Source organism: Pogoniulus pusillus, chromosome 18, assembly GCF_015220805.1.
Source record: "Pogoniulus pusillus isolate bPogPus1 chromosome 18, bPogPus1.pri, whole genome shotgun sequence".
NCBI classification, from domain to species: domain Eukaryota; kingdom Metazoa; phylum Chordata; class Aves; order Piciformes; family Lybiidae; genus Pogoniulus; species Pogoniulus pusillus.
Window position 1 is genome coordinate 16,886,224 of NC_087281.1, and position 26,132 is coordinate 16,912,355.

Genomic DNA, 26,132 nt, shown 5'->3' on the forward strand with positions numbered 1-26,132 from the left:
GAGGATGTCCTGCTTCATTCCTGACATAACAGCAGTTATGCTCTGCAAGGAGGCCCAGTATCACAGAGATCTTTTATCTTCTCCAGATAATCTGATGCCCACATTTCACACCTTTGCATGGCACCACTGCTCCAACTGCTCACACATCAGATGTATATTGTTTGCCCACACCTGTGGCTGAGACAGATCCTGCAAAAGGGATACACCCCAGGCCACAGTTGACAACCTGACCCTAAATTAATTCCTCTGAGGTGCATGACAAAAAAGCATCCTGAAAGCTGTAAAGCACACCAGAATGTCACATGTGACTCAGACTACAGCCTTTCCTTATAGAACTGCACCTTATTAAAATAGGAAAACTTATTTAGCCACCAAATTTGCTTTAGACAGCCTATTTACAAATCAAAATAAAACCCCCAAAACATTATGCATGAAGTTTTTCATGCATCATTACATGAAGTGCATGCTTCCAAAAGACCTGCATTGTTTTACTCCACACTTATAGCTGAGTGAGGAGTGGAAGGAGGCAAGGCAAGGAGGTGTTGCTAAAAGCATTTGCACAGACTTCTTTGAGAATGAGGAGAAGCAATTTAATAAGAAGTAGTTTATTGCATGAAAACCTGCAGTGTTTTCAGAGGAGATGTCCCCTTCACCCTACCAAAACGAGGACAAAAACGAGCCAGCAAGGAAAGCTTTTCTGCTTTACTTAGCTAAAATGAATGCCTGCCGAGGTTGGATCTGACTAGGAAGGAAGGAAACAAAGACAAATGCGTAAGAATATGTACTGGTTCTATTACAGCCACATGTCCTAACTGCAAGTTAAAATCAACCACAAAGTATTTTCAGAGTCAATCCTCCAAAGTACTAGAGGGGACACAAAGAAGAGTGTACTTTCCCCGCCTCTAGATTGATACTACCAAATGTCCCACTTTCTCAAGACAAGTGACTGAAGAAACTAGCAAGGCTCAGCTGATATTGGAACTTCACTAGGAAGTTCCATTATACCATCTGCATCTGTTAACAAGGAAGAATCAAATGTTTTCTTTGGCTGTGATTAAAGAAAGGAAGAAACAGTCTCAATACAAAATACTGGAATATTAGATGAGGGGTCTGATTCCCCCACCCCCCGCCCAGTATTTGTTCCCTTGTCTACCCCACACCTGACATAAGACGACTCTCAAGAATGTCAGTTTTGGCTACACACAGAACTATACAATTATTGAGGTTGGAAAATAACTTTAAGATCATCAAGTTCAACCATTAACCCAGCACTGCTAAGTCCACAACTTAACCACATACATGTAAGTGTCACATCTACAGGTCTTTTAAATACCTCCAGGGATGGTGACTCCACCACTCCCCTGGGCAGATTGCTCCAATGCTCAACAACCCTTTCTGTGAAGAATTTTGGGTTTTAATATCCAATTTAAATGTCTCTTGGTGCAACTTGAGGCCATTTCCTGTTGTCCTATCACTTGCTACTTGGGACAAGAGACCAATCTCCCCTTCTATAACCTTTTCAGGTAGTTGTAGAGGTCTCACATTCCTTTAATTTCAGCACTTGTCTATTAAGTCCAAAATTTGTAAGTTGTTAACACTTCAACAAATTGAGATAGAAATTAACACTTTCATATTAAGATTTCAGAAGGAAGGTTAGGAAGGAAAGAAATCTGTAAGAAGTTTCAGTTTTAACACTTAAAACATTGAAGAATTACATATCCTGTGATATTGTGCCATGATAGGCAGTTAAAAAAATCCAAACTCTTTTTGAATATGCATCCTTTGTCTTTAATTGCTGAGCACGTACTGCAAAAGAAATTCACCTCAAGCACTGACATTTTCTTTGCCCTGCCAGTGGAAAACTAAAGTTATAATCAAAGGAACTGTCACTAGGCCCCAGGGAAGTTTTAGTTCCATACAAAGCATACATAAGCCACAAGAAGACAGGTATGTTAGAAATGTGTGTTAATGTAAACAGGTGTCTCTAGCAAAGCAGAGATTTCCACATTCCCTTCCACTACAAGTCAGGCTCCCCTGAACCTACAACTCTTTAACTTTATTAGAGACACATTATTACCTGAATCTCAAGAGCTAACAACAGGATTTCTTAGCATGAAGTACTGCAGCTCCACAACACTGCTATGCTCTATTCCATTTCCATATTTTCTATTTACTACTTAAAATAGTTTACAATGGTTAGTGTCATTGGTTCCACAGTGTTTAAAACAAACAAAACAAAGATGAACACCAGGTTTACCAAGTTCCATTTTAAGTACCCCGAAGCGTGCATGCACACACAAAATTATCTATCATGAATCCCAGTCCAAAACTGAAGTTACCATGTGATAAGAAAGATTCCAGACTTAAGGGTTTAAAGAACAAGCCATTAAATGGCATACTGACCAAAAGGGGATGATTAGAAAATCCTAGTTCAGTACATCCCATAACCTAGAGTGCTACAGTACTTGTCCCTTTTAAACACTACAAGGTACAGTGAAGAAGAAAAGGGAATTGCTACTTATTTAAGCAAAGCAGCTACCTTCCAGGTTGTAACTGACTAAAATATCAGATCAAGTTATTGCATCATACAAGACTTGTCTTCACTATACTAAAATATCAAAACATTTAGATGCTGCCTAAGGCTTATCCACTCTAGGATCAAAAAAAACTTACTTTTTTTTTACTTGAACAAAGTTTGCTACATACAGCAAAGTCAACACACCATCTCAATGCCAAATCTCAATCACAAACACCTTTTTCAGTGAAGAATCCCATTTTCCCCAGTCCCTTTCAGAGGGCTCCTTTCAAACAAAGAATATAACTGCAAATTCCACTGCCAGAAAGACCAAACAATTCCCCCCATACCTCTCAAATAAGTGCACGTTTACTAAAAATGCTTATCAAATGTATGCTAGTCACAGGAACAATGTCTCTGATATCAATCCACATAATTGTTTTCCATGCAGAGTTTAAAAAACAGAATCTTGATTTCCTCTTTGAAAATCATGGTGCTGGGATCTCCAAGATGAAGGCTTATTTTCTGATTACTTATTTCTTGTGATTTAAAGTAGTACTACTTCAATAAAAGAGTTGTAAAGCAAAATATCTCTTGGAATGATATACAGGCATCCTCAATAAGTAGGACGCAAATGCCAGCAATATACATGTCTAAGGAATTTCTCCTCAGTAATGACTGAAAGACTAGTTAAACTCCAAATCCTTTGGAATCCCTTGTATCTTGAATTCATAACTGACTATGCTTATGCACATTGTCTGAAGACTGTGTGAATTGCAGATCAGCATACATGTAGATCAAAATTCTACAGAAGATTGGCGTCAAAACAGGCAATGTCAAGATGCTCATCCTCAGCATAAGCTTAGGTGGTCCTGGAAAACACCAGGCCTAGATGCAAAGAGGTGTATGTATTCAAGGGATGGAGAGAAGTATCATGCTACTGCATGACTTTTACTAGGCAGTTTTGCTAGCTCTGAATAAAGGAGATTTGTCCTGCCCTCTTATTTCAGAGGTAGAATGGTAATCAGAGGCTAGATGACAGGAAAAGTCACAGAAGCCTCAGACTTTCCTAGAGAAACAAAAAGTGGAGCAGATATGCCTCAGATTTTTTTTCAGAGATCTAGAAACAAGATAAAGTTCAAAAGATGATAGCTAAGGACAAATGAGCAGGTAAGCTGAAACACAGGAAAAGGAGGAGACTTAGTAACTGGCTTAAAAACCACTCTGAAGCTTTAGTTTTCTCTACCATTGTCAAAGTGCTTCAGGTTTTAAATGACAAAAATGTAGGCTGAAATAGCAAAAAGAAAAAAACTATTTCTATTAACACTATATTAAAAAAAACCCAAACAATTAAAATCAAATAATCCTACATTTATTAAGAAAAGCCTAAGAAGAGTCTTGCTTGGAAGCCTGAGGCTGCTATGGGGGAAGGAGAAGTATAGAAGAGTGGAAATCTTGTCTGAATCAATGCAGTCATTTGCTGCACTCTTGTTTGCCACTACGAACTTGTTAAGTACCATACTGCTAGTATAGTCCCTGCTTCACTGCGAAGCATTATGTATACAGACTCAGCTAAGTGCATCATTCAAATACTGTATGAGATAAAATTGGCTTAAGAGAGCCGGAGGAGGGATTTGCGCAAGACTGAGCTGTCATTTGCTGTGTGAAGAAGTCCCAAAAATAAGACTGGGGAAACGAAGGAAGCCTTCTTTGAACATTTTAAGATCATTTCTAAGTAACTAAAGTATTGCATTTCTATAGTGTTAAAAACCTAGCAGTTTCATATAGTACAATGGCCTTCATAGACCACCAATTCGGAAAGTTTAGGACTCCAGCTCTCTATTCATTTAGTTTTTAAAATACACAAGTGTGTTTTAGAAGTAATTCATGAAGTAATCACTAACTAAAACTCAAGTTACCTCACGTTCCATCCACAGTAGTGCACCAAGTAAAGGACTTCTCCACCTTCGATGTCAGAATCTTTAATACTAGCTTCATACATTTTTTGATTTTTCCCTCTTCCATACCGCACTTGCACTTTCATGCCTGGTGGATAGCATTCAAACTCTTCTTCCTCATTGTTATTGTTGTCTTCTTCCTCCTCCTCCTCCTCTTCCTCCTCCTCTGCTTCTTCTTCGTCTTCATCTTCTTCCTTATTCGTGTCATCTCTTGAAAGGTTTAAAAAATTGTAGAGTTAATATGAGATACTTCATAAGTTTTTCAGTTCCAAACCACATATATTGATAAATATTGTGGATGCAATAGAGACTGGGAAAGAGCAGGCTCCAAATATGGGAAAACTGCACTACAGCTGTGTACTATCAGCAAAACAGGATATAGCAATACACACAAAATCCAGTGACTGCAAGGTGCAAAAATGACTTGATTAAAAGAAAAAAAAAATCCATCAAAAATTGCATGAGCAGAAGTTGTTCACTCATCTTTATATGATTCTTTCATGCAGCCTCTTGGTTTAGATATCCTTTTTTTTCCAGTTCAAAGTCATGCCTCTCACTAGCAAGTTCCCTAAATTCTACTTTTCAACCTAAAAGTTTTGAAAATTGTTCCCATCCATAAAAGATCCTATCTTGACAGCTCGAAGGACTGTAACCAAAACCAGATTGCAGGCCAAAAAACAACCCTTAAGCAAGATTATTTAGCAAATCAAGCAATCTCTGCTAATTAATGACCTTATCACTGCTTATCATTTATGCTAAAAGTCTTCTAAATCTAAGTCAAGCTTGCATTTAATTATTACATAATACACAAGCAGGTGTTCACCTGTTTCAAAAGCTGGTTCTGAATACAATTTTATGTATTTGGACCAATTCTCAGAAGCATTAAGGGTCCACTGACCTTGCTAGTTTCAGTCAAGCAGCTATGGGCAAACTAAATCACAAAAGTTAATGTGAGAAAAATGTCTTTGAGTATCTTTTAATCTTAAATAGTTTTTTTGAAATAGTATTACTGGCTCTCACCTCATTCTAATTCCACACTGTGCACTACAGAACAGATTAGGGCTGGTTACCAAATTCACAGTAACCACAGCCTGCTAATACCTTAAAAAACCTGAGAAGTGAGCAGATAGGTACAGTATGGTTCACACCAATATTTGAGTTCACCTAATAAACAGAGAAGTCTGTATTAGTAGTCTAAATCTTTCCCATGAAGTTTTCAGTAAAAAGTACTCAGAGAAGCCAAGCTAGTGTCTCTCTGCAAAAGGATCAAATAGCACTTTAATTATGCAATTTCTTCTTTGTGGAAGTAAAACTGCAGTATTATTATCTAATTAGCTGGAAGAAGATTGTTCAGAACAAAGTAAGCTAAATTCAGCTGTAGTGTAACTGAACTGGCTGAAAGAAATTACTTCACAAGTGAATGTTGCCAAAAATGCACACATATGTGCCTCTGTGTGTACACATACACACATATGCATCAATCAGGAGGCAAATGCCAAAACCTCCATTTGATAGAATATTAACTAAATGAAATCATGAAAGACATATTTATTCAGGTGTACATGGCACAGAACAGGTAGTTTTGTTCTGGAAGACCAGGATTTTAAATTTATTGTGTACTTGCAGTGAGCTACTTTGCTAGTAAAGTTAAATCCACCAGAGTGAAAAAACTAACAGAAATAGACAAGCTGCAAAATAAGCATGCAGCAAAAATCACTTCCAAAAGAAATCACAAATGAGGGTCCCCAAAGAATCAGATGACAAATTCCTGAATCAAACTCCAGAGCTAACAACAGAAACCACCAAGCAGCATTTAAATACTTCTAAATTATACTCTCTGCTACACTAAATCAAAACTCATAGCTAATTTCAGCATAAGTAATTATTATACAAACACCGAAAAAACTTGCATCCAGAGCAGAGACACCATTGCCCTGAGAACAAGATCAGCTTGTGACTTCCCATTATTACCAAGACCTCTCTAAATTCTAATGAGCTTAAGTTTGCAAGAATGTCACTGTGCCACCTCCCCTCCACACGCTGCGCCAAGAATGTGCTGCACAATCCTTTAATGGTGTCTGCAAAGAACAGCATGTTTATGAGGAGATTCAGGATTTTACAGACACTGGCAGTTGTGCTGCAGTGGCTTTTTGGAAGCTAAACAAGTTTAGAGTCTCTCTTACTAACTGATCTATGACTTTCTTAGTGTTCCAAGTCTACAAAGACTCCATGACAATACCAGAACTTCTCTGAAGAGACATGTGAAACTCTTATTGTGAAGGCGAGCAACTCGGATGTTCAAGTAGATGTGAAGAGCATGAAGGGAATGTCAAGAAGTAAAAGCAATATGGAAGCAGAGATGGCTGCAATATAATTGTGTTCTAAGGTGTGACATGGTTAGCAAGAAACTGGAGATTTTAGGAGACCAAATGCAAAGAATATTCATCATTTTGGAGCAGAAAAATCTGTGTGCTCATATAGCTCCTGGATTACAAAAACCCAACCCAAAGCATATACAAACAGTTACAAGGAATAAAAGATACTGTTTTACAAGGCTATAAAAAGCTCAAACTTCGCTTGCTGATGAGAGAAGCCATCACTGTCATAAAACTAAGGTCTGTAAGAGAAAGTTGCAGTTGCAGCCACTCAGCATGCCCAGCCATAACCTCATTTGTCCATGTATATATGCATGAGAAAATCACATTTCCTTTAATGATCTGTAGTCAAAATCCCATTTTGAGCAGGGGGTGAAACAAACAAGTCTCTTGGCAGCAGACAACCACTGTCAACTTGAACAGTTACTAAGCACAAAGCTGCAACGACTTGAACAACTCAAACAGCAGCTGATGAAGTAAGGCAGCAGCAGATGTGCATGCACACTATACAAGAGAGACAGCAATGCTAATTGTGTGCAGAAACTGAACTATCACCAGAAAGCTCATCAGGAGGACTTGAAAGCATTTCCACTAAAGAACATTCTCACCCCATCTCTCATAGAATAAACCTCTAGAAGTAGGAAATACATTTACTAAAATACAAAGTTACTTGGTAAAAAGATAAAACTACTAAAATGTTTAGATCATACAAATATTGGCTATCAGGAGTTCCAGGGGACATTGTGAAATTGTTTAAAGGATATAAATACTGCAAATGTTCAAAACTGCAGATCTGAATTAAAACTACAATGGCAGGTAATTCTCAGTCAGTATAAAGATTTAGCACCAACAACCCCATAATATGGCTAAGTATATCAATGTTAATAGATTAAATAGTGCATGGTGTTACAGCACTGAAGAAACTGTAATAGCATACAAATGGCTTTGAGCCCACAGTTTTTGGCACTAAACAGAGCATTGTCACACCTGGAAGCTATGAGACTTGGGTGTGATTTGAAGCACTGGATCTGCCTCCTAAAATCTCTGTTTTGCAGCAAACTTAATGCTACTCTGAAGCACTTACCTAGCATGGTACCACACTAGCAAGCGCAGCAGGTGACATGGCAAATGCAAGATATTTTTTTTCAGGGGTTATTCTAACACTTGAGGAAGCAAGATTATTTCAATTATTGGTTCAATTAAGTCATTAGTGTTAATTGAACGACTATCAGAAATAAACACCAGTATAATTGATACTTCAAGCTTAGCAATTAGCTTCTGTTTTTGTTTTCCTCATTTTCTCCTTTTTCTTATCCTAGATTATTAGTGAACCTCTACTTCACGTAATGCAGAGCTGGAAGATGTTCATACTCTTTCTCAATCAGAACTGGCTTAAGATACCCCCACATTTTATGGCAGAGAAGCCATTAAGACCTGTACTTACACCATGACACTACAATTTCACCTTAAACAAATACAATTACAAAACCCACCAGTATATGTCTCCATCTAAAGTTACAAAGAAAACCTAAACATAGAAGTTCCAATGACTTTTGTTTACACACAGAAAAACCTAAATAAATGCATAGCTATAGTGCATCATTTTGTAAAGAGACAATAGAAACTAACTTAATTTGAATCACATCTGAGAGGAGGTACATTCACTTCAACCGTGCAAGCATTTACTCTGTAACCAGTGAATTTCTCTGGTGCTGCAGAGAACACAAGTGAAAGGAAGCAGTATTATTGCTTCTAATCATTCAGCCAAGTATTTTAAAACATTCCTCAAAAGGATAATGTGCGGTTCAGAAGTTTGAAAAGTATAGCACATTTTTATGGCACTTGTTCACACTCAGCTGTAAAATATCTAGTATTTGATGAATGCTTAAGGGCTCACCCACACTTGATAAGCCTTAGTGACAGCTACCACAGTTAATAACCTCTGTGGTGATCATAAGCTATGTAAAATGTTATGACAGAATCACTTTCTCCACATCAGATGCCTCCCTTCCAATCAATGTGACGCATGCACAGGACTGGTACATTCACAATGCCATTCTAGATTTGCTTATTGCATTATTAGGAGTTTATTGCTGCATTGAAGCAATCCTTACATTTATCTGAGTATCAGCTTATATTGTATGATAAAAAAAGGGAACCAACATACAAAAAAAAAAATCAAACAACCCCATGATTATACAAAAATTTTCTTCCCAATACAAAGGCCATTGGAATACATAAATAGAACACACATCACAAAAGAGCATAGAAATACATTCCAATAAATGAAACTACCTAAGTTTGCTTCTAAAAATACTTGGTTGGGTTTTTTTTTGCATACACAACAACAGTTCAGAGTAGATATTCACAGCAACCTTCTCTCTCTTCTCTCAAGCTAATCAATTTCATACAAACTCAAATCACTGGAGAAAGCTATCATAATATACAGTTCTGGACAGAAGCTGGAAGATATACCTTCTGTATCAAATCTCTTTCACTCAAAACCATTTTAACCTTCCTGCTATATTTTAGATTCACCACAATAAAGTCTTGATATATCATTTTAACAGATAAGGACTGAAGAAAACATTGCCTCTAACAATCTGTTATCTCCCATACATGAAGTGGAGCTTTTGATTATTACATAATCTTCTTGTAAACTGCTTTCAGAAAATCCCCATCAAGTGTTTACAGATTACTTCACTCTTGTACAAACAGAAGTCATCACCAATGCAGGCACAGCAGGTAGTTTGCCTACCCTAGAATCATAATAAACCCTAGCAAAGCCCTCCACATGGAATACTGCCCGTCCTGATGTAGAGCTAAACTACTGCTTTTATTACACCTAGCTCCCTCCTAACTGCTTATAAGGAAGGAAAAGCTATTATACATGTAACAATGTATGCAATAGCTCTAAGACTGAGATTTTTTTCCCCCTACATGTAAATGAATTATTTAACTCCATTCAAGGGTATTAGCCAAAGAAGTTTAGCATTTTCTCCATTTAGTACTGACAGCATCACTTCCCAGAAAACCACACTGTGAAGGCCTAAGTCAATAGCATGGGACAAACAGTGTTTAAGTTTCTAAAGTATTCTGTAAGAGTATTTGTTCATCCACTGCCTACTACTTTACTTCCTCCAAGGAGTTTTGGAAAAGAGAAGATAGAGGAGAAAAAACAAAGTTCAGAGGACCAAGAATGAACTTTGTGAACACTGAAAACAACAGCCTGGTGAAAAAGCAGGATAATGATCCAGAGATAGCAACTGCTCCTGGTGTTAGGGTTAGGGCATGACTTCAGTCAAAAGAAGGAAAACACAAGAATGAAGCCTCCTGCAATCTTTCTGTACTGTAACTAGGATTACTTCAAACAATTTTGTTTGGTCACCTCAAAAATCAAATATTACCAATACATAACTCTGTGCACACGTTTAATTAAAGCACAATTTTTTGTCTGGACTCTTGAGCACTTTTTCAGTTCAGTATAAAATACCTGACAATGGCCTGTCCCAAGTGCTTGAGGGCAAAGTGCTTTTAAAATTCCAAAGTTAAACAAAAATTTTGGAAAAGATTAAAAAAGACAACACCAAGAGCAAATACATTTTTTTAAATTAAGAAGAATTTTAAAACCTTGGGAGTTTAATTAATCACCTGGTAAGAAAAGTCTTACTAATATTGGTTAATTAGCAATTAACCTAAACTTCTGTTCACAAACTGTAGCCAATATGAAACTCTTACAGACTTCTTAGTTTATAAACTACATCCCATCTTTCAAAAGCTCCACTAGGCTCCTAGTCTCGAGTATCTTGGGAATATGTTCAATGGCCTGCATTGTTCATTGCACAGAAAAGCTCCCCCCCCCCAGTTGTCAATTTGTTGGCTTTGATTCAAGTCTTTGAATAGTTGTAACAATGAATGTTAGATGCCACAACGGAAAATCGCACCCACTACGCAATGTCACGCTTGAAGACAATTACTTTCACGAGGTGAATCCAGCAAGAACTTCATAATAAGGAGAATTTTAAACTTTCCTGCTTATTCATCAACTGATTGCTTTTTTTCTTTTACATAAAGGAAAAGGACAGGTTTACAAAGCCATTTTTGTAAAGCTCTGTTTGGAACACACTATTGGAAAATAATCTATTACTGGCCTTTTTTTTACTGTTTTATACCGTTTTGTGACCAGAAGTTGCACAAAATTGTATTGTGCCACATGCATCTTCCACTAGCCACAAAAAACACCATCCAGACAAAAACCAAACCACTCCATACCAACCAACCAAAACAAAACAAACAAAACAAAAAACCAGCTTGTATAGAATATGGGGAAAGCTGCCTCTTAATCTCTGTTCTCAGTGTTTACACACGTAGAAGCAGGCAAAGGACAGACACTGTGGGGAAGAAAGGAGCAAAACAACATTCCATGTTTCATGTTCTTCACCATATTAAGTCTGTGCTGAAAGGACCAATAGGATTCAGGTGGTAATATTCTCAATGGGTTGAAGACAACAGATAGAGATACACAACTCGTGGAAAATGAGCAACTCTGGCTTCCAGTTGTACTTCCTGAGATTTGGAAGCTGGTAATTAGACCTAGTCCACCAAACAGAAACTCATCAAGAAGAAATTCAGATTTTTTTCTGTCCTCTACACACAAATAAGTTACACAAAGATGCTTCAGAGTCCTCCAGACAAAATGAAAGCAGCAAACTTCATAGCTCTGCCTTATATAAAATTAATTTGCTTGGCTATTTGGTTAGGACTGTGAAACACAGATGGTCAATAGCTTATAAAAGGTTCCAGGAGTACATTTCAAACACACTGTCAAAAACTCATTCCACAGTGACCTATTCCATTTGTTTTCTGGATATTTTTTTTGTCTGATTAGTTTTCCATTTACAAATATTAATTTTTGATTTTGTATTTCATTTTAACAATGAACTCAAACCACAGTGTTTCCTCCCTCTGTACACCCTTTGTCACTTCTAACTCAGAAAGGCTGCAAGAGGAAGGAGTGCAATGTCCTCACCAGCAGACCAGACTCACAAAACCCCTTTATGGTGTATATATATATATGCTAAAAATATTTTTAAGCATTTAGGATGACAATGACATTTCAAAACCTCTTTAAAGCTGGTACATGCGCATTTTGTACTTCCTGTGAAGGAAGGAAAGAAAGGAAAAGTAATCCTGTTTACAGCACTACTACAGTACTATTGCTCATAAACACTTAGAATATCAAATGCTACATGCCTTTTTTATAAGTTTAAATTATTCCTTGAAACATATTCCCAGCAATGACCACATCACCTACACCTATTTTTAGAGCTACACTTCCTATTCTAAGCAACTCATGATAATCTTTCATAAATCAAAATAGTAAAATACTAGTTAGAGGAACTTTTACCAGATGAGTAAGAAGAGAGAGAACTCATTAAACTACAATCACATGAATTGGGGAAAATTAAAAGGGAACACTATTTGCTGTAGTTTTCTGCTGTTTTGCTAAACAAAAACCCTAAGATAACTCATAACATTTTTTTATGTCATAAATAACCCAAGTAGACATAAATCACTATTAAAAAAAAACTGAAAATCAAATGCAGCTTATAATTTTCTGCAACATTTACTATAGCAGCATACTAAGTATGAAGCCAGTGTATTTTCCTAGTATATAAACAGAAAGTAATGTCACAATCATGCATGTATACAAACACACAACTTAAAGAAGTTGGAACACTGCTGTTTTCTAAGCAGTACTAAGTTTTTCATCTATTTATTACATATTTTGAAAGTATCATTGTAAAAATCAGTTCTCTGGTTCTGAAAATCTAGCAAACCTGTTACAGTACAACTCAACTAGTCCACTTTAAGTGGCAAATGCAACAAAATTCCACCAATTAGTCTTCAAAAAACAAAAAAAAAAATCAAGTGGGATACAAATTAAATCACATCCACAGAAAAAAGGCTCTTCCTAACTGAGTTCAGGTAAACTCAAGTTTTCCTCTGTTCTGCTTTTCTGAGTTACAGAAATTGTCAGCGTTATCTGACTGAAACTATTTAGCAAGACAGTAACATTATACAGAAGGATCCTTCCAGAAACTGTCATATGGAAATCAAAACACTGAACAAAACCAAACCAAACACACACAAAATTACCAGTTAACCAGAAATCAATACACTGAACTAAGATGTTCTGTCAGAACTCTTAACGTACCAGAAAAAATAACTAGGAGTGAATGGTATTTAGAGAGAAGATTAAGACAGCTGATCTACTAAATATCAAAGGTTGCTGGAACGAACACGGGATTTAGTGGTTAGACAACAGCTGGTAATAAGCACAAAAAAAGAAAATCATCTCCTGCCATAGAGATTGCTGTGAAAGTATACAGAGGTGTCACTACCTGCTCTCCCTCTTGCAACAGCTTCTCCCTTAAGAATCTGTTACTGGTTTTGTAGAAGACAAGATGCCATGTTAAAAAAGACCTTTGATTTAACCTGTCGTAGCCTATTTTGTGCTCTTATCACTTGAAATTATACTCTGCAAGGGTCCTAATTTCAATAATATAAATTGTTAATACACTAGGGATAATGAGGACTATAATCTGGTTTAAGCTTTATATTTTTGGTGTGATTGCAGATAAAGACTTTTGTTTGTTTGGGGATTTTTCACTGAAAAAGCGAAGTCTGCCTATTCCATAAAGGAAACACAGCCACTGATTATACCCTGAGCATCCCTATTTCTTTCATCTCCTACTTTCAAAACTCCTCTTGACAGACTGCACAAGAGACTCCCTGCCAGCATCATGCCTACTCAGTTGCAAAGCTGTTATTGAGCAACGCAAGGTACTTCCTCTTTTCTCTGTGTTACTCATAATACACCACTGCCCAACAACAAAAGTTGGAAACCACAAGTTTTTTACATACTTGAACAAAGTTAAGTAGACAAATACTGCTTGCAATGGCTGCGATATTTTTATCTTGCATCACAGAACCATAGGATCAACCACGTTGAAAGAGACCTCCAAGATCATCCAGTCCAACCTAGCACCCAGCCCTAGCCAGTCAACTAGACCATGGCACTAAGTGCCTCATCCAGGCTTTGCTTGAACACCCCCAGGGATGGTGACTCCACCACCTCCCTGGGCAGCCCATTCCAATGCCAACCACTCTCTCTGGCAACAACTTCCTCCTAACATCCAGCCTATACTTCCCCCAGCACAACTTGAGACTGTGTCCCCTTGTTCTATTGCTGGTTGTTTGGGAGAAGAGACCAACCCCCAGCTGGCTACAACCTCCATTCAGGTAGTTGTAGACAACAATGAGGTCACCCCTGAGTCTCCTCTTCTCCAGGCTAAACACCCCTAGCTCCCTCAGCCTCTCCCCTCACAGGGCTGTGTTCCAGGCCCCTCACCAGCTTTGTTGCCCTTCTCTGGACACATTCCAGCACCTCAAATATCTCTCTTGAATTGAAGAGCCCAGACCTGGACACAGTACTCAAAGTGTGGCCTGACCAGTGCTGAGTACAGGGGAAGAATCACCTCCCTCATCCTACTGGCCACACTGTTCCTGATACAGGCCAGGATGCCATTGGCTCATCTTCAGCTACTATTTACCAGTACCCCCAGTTTCCTTTCTGCCTGGATGCTCTCCAGCCACTCTGTCCCCAGCTTGTACTGCTGCTTGGGGTTGTTGTGGCCGAAGTGTAGAACTTTGTTAAGATAGTAACAAGGCTAGGAACTTAGCCTTGTTAAATCTCATTCCACTGGCCTCTGCCCACCCATCCAGCCTGCCAAGATCTCTCTGCAGGGCTCTCCTACACTCCAACAGATCCACACTTGCTCCTAGCTTGGTGTCATCTGCAAACTTACCAATGCTGGACTCAATCCCCTCGTCCAGATCATCAATAAAGATATCAACCAGGACCAGTTGCAGCACGGATTCTTGGGAAACACTGCTAGTGACATCAAATCTAATGCTTTCCAAGCTCTCTCACTCAGCTGATAAGTAGTTAGGCCTGGACCCCAAAACCACCAGCCACTTTCCCTTTTTTTTCCCTTCTCTTTTTCAGACCAATTTTTTCTCCCCAACCATGACAAAGTTAGGAACATATACAGCTAAAGAAGACACAAGTCCAGTTTGCAACAGGGATGTCTAATTCAAAGAGTAAATTTTAATGAACACACACCAGATGCCTCAGATGATTATTAAACAGTGTAACTTACCCTGATTTTTCTTTTCCTTCAGTGTCTGTATTTACAGTAGGATTTTCCACTTCTTTAATCTTCTCCTCTTCTTTATCTTCTAGTTTGATTTCATCTTCAGTTTTGATTACATTTAAGTCCTTTTCTTGATCAGGCTGAGTATATACAGAATCTGGCAAATTTTTTTTGTTTCCCTAGGATAAACAAAACCTTCATTTAATATATAAGGTGAAATAAAAATGCAAGTGACTTAGGAAAAAGCAGACAAAACACACTGAAGGTATACAAGAAAAAAAATAAAATCAAGAGTCTAAATTCTAAAATTACAATTCTAAAATTACAGCACCCACACCTTTTTTTTTCCCTTCTGAAAATTTCAAACATAATGGATTTTGAGGTTGCAGCCAGTGCCCTAGCCAGCTTTGCCAAAGCAGAGGCATGCTGCTCTTAACTGAATTGCAGGGCAATCCCAAAGACGTGCAGTTCAGAGCAGTTAGCATGCAGAGATACCAGTACTGACCCACGTGGTATTCACCTCAGAGTTACTACCAGAAGACAGATTAGGGCTGGCTGCCACTCACATGCAGAAGCATTATAGTTGCATTGCAGACTGATTTAAGGGGCTACACTCTCTCCAGAGCAAACTACTAAGCCTGCACAGAATAGCGCTTCAGCCCTTGACTACTCTCGACTTCCTTTGCTAAAACCACAGACTCAATATTGGATTTTGAAAAGCTATAAATATTTGTCCCTCTGGACCACTGAATTCTATTGTGTATATCACATGGCCCACGTCTTTGTAAAGCTTTAGTGGTTTCACTGGAGGGGAGAAGAAAGATTCATGCGGGCTTAAAAATATAGCTTAATGAAAAATATCAGCACTGTAGTTAGCTGTGAGCATGTATTACCCATGCAGGATAAAGCTGCATGCTAATTAGTCTCCTTGTGACCCAGGAGGCCACCAAACAGGTGGAATGTTGCAGCTGCTTCCTATCAAGTCAGACGTTTTGACATCATGATCCCCTAAAACAGGCATTCAGGGATAAATGTGGCTCAAGTGTGTTGTTCTGAATTAGGTTTACAGCACGTTTTTGTTTTGAACATGTTATGGAGATTTCAATCTTGCCAAACTCAGTTACCAACACACCACCTGACTTCATAAACAGGATATAAACATTAAAATATTTTACCAGAACAGAGGGTTTATCATTTTCTTTACTGTCATTATCATTCTCAGCTAACTTTTTTTCTTCTTCTTGTACTATTGCTACTTCCTCCTGCTTGCACTCCTCCTTATTCACTGTTACTTCTTTTACTTCTTGTTCTGGTTCTTCACGCATCTTCAATTCTTTTTCCTTCTCACAGTCTTTACAAGGTTTGCTCGTCACTTTCTCTGGCAATGCCATCTGAAATTCAATGTTAGCTGATGTACAATACTCTTCAAAACCATAGAGATATCTATAAGAAAAAAATTGTTTGCAATAAGCATTTGTTTCAAGAGTGAACAGGCTACGTACAGAAGCAAAACATGAACAGCATGTTTAAAGCTTAAAATCCTCTATGACATAACCAAAATGTTATAGGCTGTGTATATTACCACTACCACAGGATTGCTTCAGTGCATTTTAGGTCTGTTTTAGCACAAACTTCGCAGTTCTATTACTTACTTTTTATATGCACATTTAACATTATATCCTGCAGCTGAATTCAATACAGGGATGCCAAGATCTTGATAAACTTGCTTCCACACTGCTCCACTTTCAATCTGTTAAAGAAAATGAAGTCATGATTTTTGAATTAAATGACACAAAAAAGATGAAGTCAAAGTCTACAACTTTGGAAAATAATTAAGCCATTTCCTCTGATCAATAAAATTACTATTCATCACACATATGATATTTCACTGCAATGTAACTACTTTAAGCAGTTTAGCATCTCAGTAGGCTTTCATCTCCAGGCTGTAAAAAAACAAAGGAAAGAAAGTACAAAGACCAGAAAAAATAATACCTAGTTGCTTTATGTACAGTACTTTTTTAGCTATCAGAGCTAGGATTTTAATTGAACTGAAAAGAAAAAGAATAATTCAAAGAAGCATTAACAATATTCAACTCTGGCAGCACTGCACCAGATAGAGTGGCTACCCATCTTTCGTTACATCCTTAATATGTCCTTTGGTGTCACAGTTCTGTGACAGTGTGATGTGCTCATTTTTAACCATCTCTGAAGGTAGAGCAGATGTACTGCAATACCCAAGTCCAACATCCTCTCTTGCATATCAGAAAAGCAACACTGCACAAACATACCTCCTCAACCAACAGGCTACCTTTAGGGGAAGCAGACCAAACCAGTAACAGAATCTGCTTCACTATGAATTCACATACTTCAATTGTTGCTCTGAGTCCAATCCCACTAATCCCTGTCAGCACATTTTCTATACACTCTCCAGCATACATAAGGACTTCACATCAGATCTTCAACTAGACTACCTGTCCTTGAAATTTTGAGCAGTGACTTCTCACTTTGAAGTAACAGCTCTATCAGATGTTTCTTGAACCATCACAAAACCAGAAATGCTGCCCAATTTTATGCAGGAATAATAAAAAATGCTGAGTAAACCTGTAATTTATTTAGACTATAACTGGCTTCAGTTCCCACTGAAGCATGTTTTTCAGAGTTACAGTCTATCATGCAAAGCTGTAGCAATTAATTTTCAGATGTCTCAAGTGCCTCTTTGTATGTACTTAAAAATAGTGTTCTCAGATCTAATGTCTCTGGAATACTCATACTGATACTCACATTATCAAATCCTCCAAGTTTGTGTACAAGCCTGAATAATTTGAAGAGATTCAAATTTCTGTATCCTAATACAGGTCGTTTGTTAATAGGAGTCCCTGTGAACAAAGACAGGGTTTTGAACTCATTTTTAAGCATAACAAAATCTACATCACATGTACTAATATACTATTCCATACAGTATCATAAACCCCTACCCTCTGACCACCTTGTGCATCTGGTGGTCAACAAACTTTTTCAAAACAAACTCAGCCTTAATAATCCATTTTCCCTGTAGTTCAATAATATAATTTGATTTATATCTATATACTTTCTTCCACATATTACTGAACATGCACCCATGAGACGTCTTTCTTTGCTATTTGTACCATATGGATTTTTATTTCACTTGTTGAAGCAATTACATCTAAAAACACCAGGACAGTGCTTTCACTACAATCAGAAGAAATTTATCCCCAGAAACAAATTACACAATTCTTCAAAGAGCTGAAACCTCCTAATCTACTGTACTAGCAGTAGCTACCACACTGTAACCAGTTCCTCAAGTCATCACATAATCAGTAAGGTAAAAATTTAACTAGTTCTAATACTAATTTAAATGTAAACACCCTTAACTCTGCCTCCACAAACATTGTGCTTTTCTTGTAGTGCATAAATACCTGGTAAATGTTTAATATAATAGATGGCATTAGCTTTTAATAGCTTTTCAATCCACCTTACTGGTAATGCTCATGCATTAAAGTGATCAGGATTCATTCAACAAAACTAGCATGAGGTAAATACTTTTCTCTGTGACCAAAAAAAACAGGGCAGAGTGGTTTGAGTTTTAAGTATTTTAAAGTTACTCAATTGAGCATGCACATTAGTATGATGGAGAATAATAAACGTTTGATTATACACACTACAAGTACGTAGCAGAAAAACCAGGATATATGAAAGTAGGAATAAATTACTGTATTTTAGGGGAAGAGTCAAGTGACAGACTTCTTTTCTGAATATTAGGGAAGTAAAAAAAAAATATTAATACAGTCTCACTGTTTCCAAAAGTGAACTGCAAAGCACTACTAGTTGACAGATTCTTCTTTACTGTACTGCTAAGCAACGTGATCTTCAGCTTCTACAAGTCAAAGATTAGAATGCCTACCTCTGTCTTCCATGAACTTGTACAACTGCTGAAGAAAGTTCTCCCGTTCTTCAGGAAATGGCTCTATCTCCTCCTGTTTGAAACAATGCAAACAATAAAACTATCACCACTTCGAGTTACAGTTCCTCATTAAGAAACACAAGGCAGTGACAATTCAGATTCAAACATTGAGCTTTGTTTTGCTGTAATCAGCAACACAAAAAGACACTTGCTATCAGTGCTAAGCCACATGGAATTAAGCTATAAACTACAACCTGGTTTTCAAAAATCTATAAAACAGTAACTGTAACAGCACACTGAAATTCACTTTTTCATTGAAATACCACAAGTGATATAATAAATCAAGATGTACTCTCAATTCTGTTTGTTTATGCAGAAAGTCTGGGAGACACCACCTGTAATGATTGAGAGACCATCTCAGAAACATCTCTGCTGCAGTTAAGTGACTCATTGCTGCCTGGACACACTATGTTATTTTCAGGGTGAAGTGAAAGAGAAAATGATGCTTGCACTTTCTCTGGAGTTCTAATCTGCAAACCACAGCCAGCAGCACTGCATTCATACTGCCATGGGGCACCAGCTGAACGTGTGCTGAGCCAGATCAATCCCACAACTGAAATAACAATGGATATTTTGAATGTTCGGTTCATTGAACCAATAAACTTTTGCATTAGACCTACTTAAGATTAACAAACAATAAAGTTTCATAACAAAGTACTATGTCTCATAACTTCCTTAAGAATTTTTTGTCACAACCAGCTGCAAGAAGGTATTAACAGAATCAGAAGTCTTCAAAATTCTGATGATTAAGTTCCTTTAAAACAGTATATCAGATGTAAGCTGGTTAATTTTCTTATTTTAATACTGCCTGTAAAGTTTCCCCAAATAAAAGCTATTCAGTATATCTAAGTGGAATTGGTTTAGTGTATTCTTATTCCATCTTTATCTTTTCCACTCTTCAACAACCACCTTGTACTAAATATTGAAGCTTTGTCTACCCTGAAGCAAGGGGCCAAAAGTAGCAAAACAGTTGAGAAATCAATGAAAACCAAGTATCACTATTAAAAGCAGGGGCAGGGGAGGGATCAAACCCAAAACTTCACAATATCTACTGAAGCTATTTAATAAAGACATAGATGGCTGAAAATAAGGTCAAGAGAGGTTGTAACTACTAACAGTGAGAGTCTTTTTCCTTATTCTATACTTCCTCTTCTCCATTATATGAACCTGGGGGACTGGAAGACCAGGCCCAGAGAGTGCTGGTGAATGGTGCCACATTCAGTTGGCAGCCAGGCACTGGTGGTGTCCCCCAGGAAATCCCCCAGTGAGAAGTTTTTTATGTTCAAGAAAGCACTATGCCACTGACTCCACAGAAAAGAGAAGAAGAAAATAAATGTATTTTCCCTCTTTTTCAGTAACCTCCTAGTTCAGCAGATAACTGAAATCCTGGATATTGAAGAAGAAATTATCACAAGAGATGATATAGTAAATCCCAAAACATTTGCATGAGGTAGACTCCATACTTACAGCACAATAGACAAAAAAGGTGGAACAGTAGTGAAGCCTTGATTGAAAGCTATTTCACTTCTTTATATCAGGGTAGCTAGAGAACTAGCTTGTAGTGAAGCAGTTCTTCATGAGAACAGGATAACAGGGTTACAGCTCCTTGGATTTTTTGGTAATTATCCAAAAATATTTCAAAATCTCTCACTTTTCACCACTCCAAACATAGTAACTTCTATTTTGGAATCGTACAAACTATTTTCAGTATCTGCTCATCATAGCACTTTGGGGGCAGAAAAGGGTAGTGTAGAAAGGGAAGGACACCATGAGAAGAACATAAAGAAAGACACAAGGGAGGAGATAATGACAGCAGGGCTATGACACACTAGTTTGGTTTGCTTGTCAAATACTTTGAGAATGCTGGTCAGTAATAGTTCAGAGCTGCCTTCTCAGGTGGAGCTCCTGTACGAAAGACAACAAATTTCCCTGTGGCTTGAAGAGTGGTAAGCCACAGGTATGTAGGGGGTGACAGCTCTATAGACAGAAGAAAAGTTTATCATCATGGCCACTCCATGGCCACAAAGGAGAAAAGAAATCAACACTGTCATAATATGCAAGACAAACTGCAGAGGGAAACTACACCCTTCTTCATACTACACCACACACAGTACAACAGGGCAAACAACTGCTCATTTAAAGGGAGTGCAAACTGCAATCTGGAAACTCATCTGCGACATGACTGACATAGTCCAGGAATTAACATCATCCATAGAAAGTGAAAGTTCTACCTCAGTGGAAAAAAACCTCCTTTGCCTTCCAATATGGAAACAACATGTGGCAAAGAAAAGGCCTGCCTGGATGTGCATACAGTATCAAGACATAATATTCCAAAGAAAACAGAGAAGTTTTTAGTTTAAAGTTATCAAAAATAATTTAAGCAACACAGATTAGAAACAACTTAAATGTTTTTGTAACTGCAGAGATCTTCACAGTTACAAAACAGCAATACTTTTAACAGCTAGCAGGCAAGTTCCACTTAGAAATACATACAAAGAAAGGTAACCTTTTTAATTTCAGAAAAACAATAGGCATGTCCCAGGAGACAACAATATCTAGCCTTCTTCATCCTGCTCATTTCCTAGTAGGTGTGGTGACTCCTTCTGCCACTGCAGTAACAGCAGCATGGGAAAGATTCTGAAACAGGATCTTCCTTTGAGTTTTAACTTCTATTTTTCATTAGTCCTTAAGGACTCATGTCACTAGTCTCTTTTGCATACATATTTTTTGCTTAGTGACACAAAGATATTTGTTAGATCTTTTTTCAAGTTGATATTTTCACATGAAAGTTTTGAAAGCTGAAAGGCAGTAATGCTGCTTAACGTGTTAAATGCTCCCAAATGTTAAAAAGACCTACTTAAATACTACAGTCTTGCTAACTTTGATCAGCTGTATATCTATGCCCTTTGATAACTCCACTTGCCTCTTCTTCACTGCTGTTATCCTCCTTCTCTTTTTCATCCTCTTCCTCTTCTTCAGCTTCACTGCTTGAGCTGTCTTCTTTCAGTTCTGTTTTCCAGTTACTAGGAACAGTTCGGTTCTTAAGGAATTCAAGGGCTTGGTCAAAAGCTACAAAAGGACCAACATTTGTTAGCACTGCAGAAAGTTGGACCAGATGTTCCAATTAAAAAAAAAATGTAGTCAGAGGTGAGGATGGGGGAGGCTACTAATTAACAATTCTGCTCCCATGTTAAGAAAATCTTAACCATTACCTCATGTTGAGCAGTCTTATTGTCTTACCCATTCAAAATGGCCTAGTGCTCTCTGCAGATCAAATTATTAAAAGCTGATATTAGGATTATTAACACCTTAGTGTCTACAGGCACAAATATGAAATCTTCTACATTAAGATATATGTGAAAATTCAATTGAAAGAATTCCTGTTACAGCAGGTTTACATATATGTAACAGAAAGGAAAAGGGGGAAGGAAATGTGCAAAAGGTAATTCCTTGAGTTTGCACAAACTTAAACTTTTGAATGAACCCAAAATTCCAGTTTCTTGAGAGTGCATACAGGCAACTTAGATATAACTATTGGGAGTATGATGGCAAGAACAACTCTAGGAAGGTCAATACAAAAGGATGAATAGTAAAGCCAGTGTGAGCTGTATGATTACATCTTTCGTTTGGCATGTAGACACAAAGTAACCAGAGTGGGAATTATTTGTTTGGGTTCTTTTGTGTTAAAGTTTGGTTGGGTTTTAAAAAGAAAATCCTCCAGGTTTTCAGAAGTGTTCTTTTTCAATATTATGCTACAAGAAAAGATCCTGTACTTGAGCATTTTTGAGCCATGAACTAATGTACTGTACACTGGGTCCAATTTACATAACAAAAGGACACACATACATGTGTTTTTTCACAGAAAGTTATTTTTACCTTGTTTTAACAAAGCGTCAGGCTTCGGCGAAGTTTCGCTGATCTCCCGAACATCTTTTCTTGGCACAGAAACACTAGATTATTTAGAAAGTATTAAAAGAGGAAAAACAAAATTTAAAAGCTAAATTAATTGTATAATACAGAGCTACCACTAAGATTGTAACACACTTACTAAACATACAGAAACAGCATATGACAATTCTATAGTCTGGTACAGTATCTGGTCAGTTACTGGATTATAAAACACCAAAATACTTCTACAGAAATTTGATTAGACCATCCATATGCATTCACTGCATATTAAAGAAAGCATTCTTCTTCCACTAATAAGTAGGTTTGGGAATTTCCCAAACTTATATTATTTATCAAAAAACTTGTGTTAATTTATCAAGTACTTACTATGCACAAGCAACAAAAGCCTGCCTTGCTTGAAACATAATTGCCTATTAGTATAAATTGTCAGTATGAAATACTTTGAAATTGAAGGAATCAAATACTTTCAAACTGAAGGAATCAAATACTTTCTTGTTTCTACTGTAGCTATATCCACTGAAGCAAATCTGAATGGCAGCTTTAGAGGTGGGGCTATGTGCACATGCTTGTGTGTGTTTCCCTAGTGACATGCATTGATGCCTGAGTAACTCTCAAATGGCAAAGTGACAGCCTAGACTTAGTAAGCAATTACACCACAATGAAACTGAAGTATTTGAATATCCTTTCTGCAAAACCATCTGTTTAATTGAACCAAGCATAATAAATAGATACAACTTTTAAAGTAAGATCTAGAAAAAGAGAATTCTTTTGTCATCCATAAACCCTCCTCCCTGACCAATTGAGTTTTACAACACAGAGTTTCTTATTATATTGCAAATATCATACAGTCTGGTTTTCTAGGCTTTTCTTTCTTTCTTTGCATAGAAGTACAGCTCTTTTCAAAGAATACAGTAATATGCAGTTGTATTCCAGACTGAGATAAAGATATGCTCTACCACCTCATGCACGTGGCGTACGTGCGGGCACACACACACCCAACCCACTCCTTTCTGTATCTGGGTAAGTTTATGGATGCACCTCTGAAAAGCAGTGCTCTATTTCAACTAGAGGCAGAGAAAGTCTCAGGCCATTTCCCTCAAGAAATACTGCTTTGTTTGCCACCATTATAACAATGAAATTAAAACTAAGATAGATATATAAATATTTATGCATCCCATCATTAATAATGATGTCAAAGCTCAAGACTAATTTCATCACAATGTAGGCTGTTAATGTTTTTTTTAAACATTAGGAAAATCCCTGGAAAAACTTAATGAGCTTATTAATACTCTACCCAACATCTTATACTACCTTTTACTTGACTGGGATAGATTTTTTTTCAATGGTCAAGCTCTGTATTACTACTCACAATTTGCCATCCTTGAAGGACCGAACAAGAATATTGTCTTTCTTCACTGCGATATCATCACTACAATCTGGACAAACCACCTGCAAAGGTATTACAAATGCAAAGTTTAGAGAGAAAAGGGGGGGAAAAGAAAAAAGTAATACCATATATCAATACTTCTTAAAAACCTTTGAGCTCATTTCTCTTTAGGAACAGTGAAATGAGAGAAACTAAGATCCCTCCAAACACAGGAGCAATGACTCCTGAAATTACTGAATGCACAAGTTCATGCTCACTTCCTGTAAAGAACTGGCAGTTGCTGACAGATTCATAAGGAAGAACAGCAGTTCTGACAAAAGTACTTATCATGCCACTACAGCCTATTCTGCTTCTCATCCTAAAAGAGCAAAACTGCCATCAAGGACAATCACTCTGACTTACAACCCTCTTCTGGAAAACTTCTGGAAATTGCAAGGATGCAAATCATACACATACAAAACTGGAAGATTTATGAAATGCAATTTTATGATGAAGGACTCATAAGTTATCTTGCCTAGGAAACAAAACAAGCCTGCCTCAAGTACAAGTATTATGATAGGTTCTTTAATTCAAGAAGTATACTACTCAAGTCTAGCACTGAAATAAAATCTATTTGTTGCAATATAAAAAGCTGTTCAAATTTTGTTAAACCCATATACAAGTTGATAATTAAGAATACATAAATGATTTCCACAGTTTTACAACAGAGAAGCAACCCTCTCCATGACTCATGTCTCTTCTCTCAAAATGTGTGTAGCTCCCTGAAATTGAAGAAAATTCTGGCTGCTTCAAAACCCCAAGGAGCAGCAAATGACTGCAGCTCTAATTTAGCCTTGGTAAATACACCTCATACACCAGCTGCCCTCAGTCCTACTTTTTCCACCAAATACTGCATGACAAAAGGCACTTTCTTCCACACACAGGTCACCAGCCACACAGCAGCTTAGAAAGTGAAGTCAAAACCTCCAACTGATTTTGAAACAGTTGCATATCACAGTGCATAGGCTAAATATCTTTCTAAAAATAAACAAAACTTAACAACAACAGAAGTAAAACAGATATCAGCCTATATTTCTAAACTCAATGCATGCTAGAGTCTCAAAAGAAATTACTCTACAAAGTTACAGCTTATCAATTGAAATGAACTGCAAGATATAGTTTGTAGTAGTGTTTTAGTATCAAGGTAAAAGATTGATTATCACCCTCCCCATCTGAAGCAAGTGCAACCTCCTGGCTATTTAAAATGAAGAAAGGCCCTCCTGACTTCAGCTATTGGTTTTTTAGAAGCATCAAGACCTTAGCAGTAAGAAATCCATTCAGAGGCTGGAAAACAGCACCACCTCATCTAGTACTTTTGCATCAAGCAACATCACCTTAATTTTGCCTAAACCAAGTTTTCTTCGTTTCTTTGCAAAACAAACTCCATGTGAGTCACAGGAGGATGAGATCTTTGATCCTATGCAAACTCAAATTTCCACAGATGCTGCAAGCAGATTTCCTCACTGTAACTTCCAAAAGCCCTAATGCTCTAAAGCTTACTCAATCACACTCCTGGACATAAGAGGTAACTGCCAGGCCCTTTTACAATTGCAATTAACCATTGGTCTCACTCCACCAAATCCTCCAAAGAAAACAACCACCAACTAACCAAACTCCACACATGCATAATTAAAACAATCTAGTCAATCACTGAGTAACTCAGAGTAACTTTCACCAAATTTATATCTCTGCAGTTTTACAAGTGGCAGGCTGATACCCAAAGTAATCAATTTCCACTAATTAATCTT

General features: G+C 37.4%; 1 protein-coding gene across 2 annotated transcripts in view; it reads right to left on the reverse strand.

Moving 5' to 3' along the window:
* ARID4B (AT-rich interaction domain 4B) overlaps positions 1–26,132 on the reverse strand; it is an 83,622-nt gene that overhangs the window by 15,241 nt on the left and 42,249 nt on the right. The window contains exons 9-17 of one of the 2 annotated variants that reach the window (XM_064158561.1): positions 24,328–24,407; positions 22,926–22,999; positions 21,973–22,118; positions 18,990–19,062; positions 17,849–17,943; positions 16,720–16,817; positions 16,243–16,510; positions 15,074–15,246; positions 4,435–4,683 (exon numbers count right to left, since the gene is read on the reverse strand). In XM_064158561.1, the coding sequence (XP_064014631.1) occupies positions 4,435–4,683; positions 15,074–15,246; positions 16,243–16,510; positions 16,720–16,817; positions 17,849–17,943; positions 18,990–19,062; positions 21,973–22,118; positions 22,926–22,999; positions 24,328–24,407 (1,256 nt within the window). The remainder of the gene's footprint in view (positions 1–4,434; positions 4,684–15,073; positions 15,247–16,242; positions 16,511–16,719; positions 16,818–17,848; positions 17,944–18,989; positions 19,063–21,972; positions 22,119–22,925; positions 23,000–24,327; positions 24,408–26,132) is intronic. The other variant, XM_064158563.1, reaches the window with a different exon arrangement.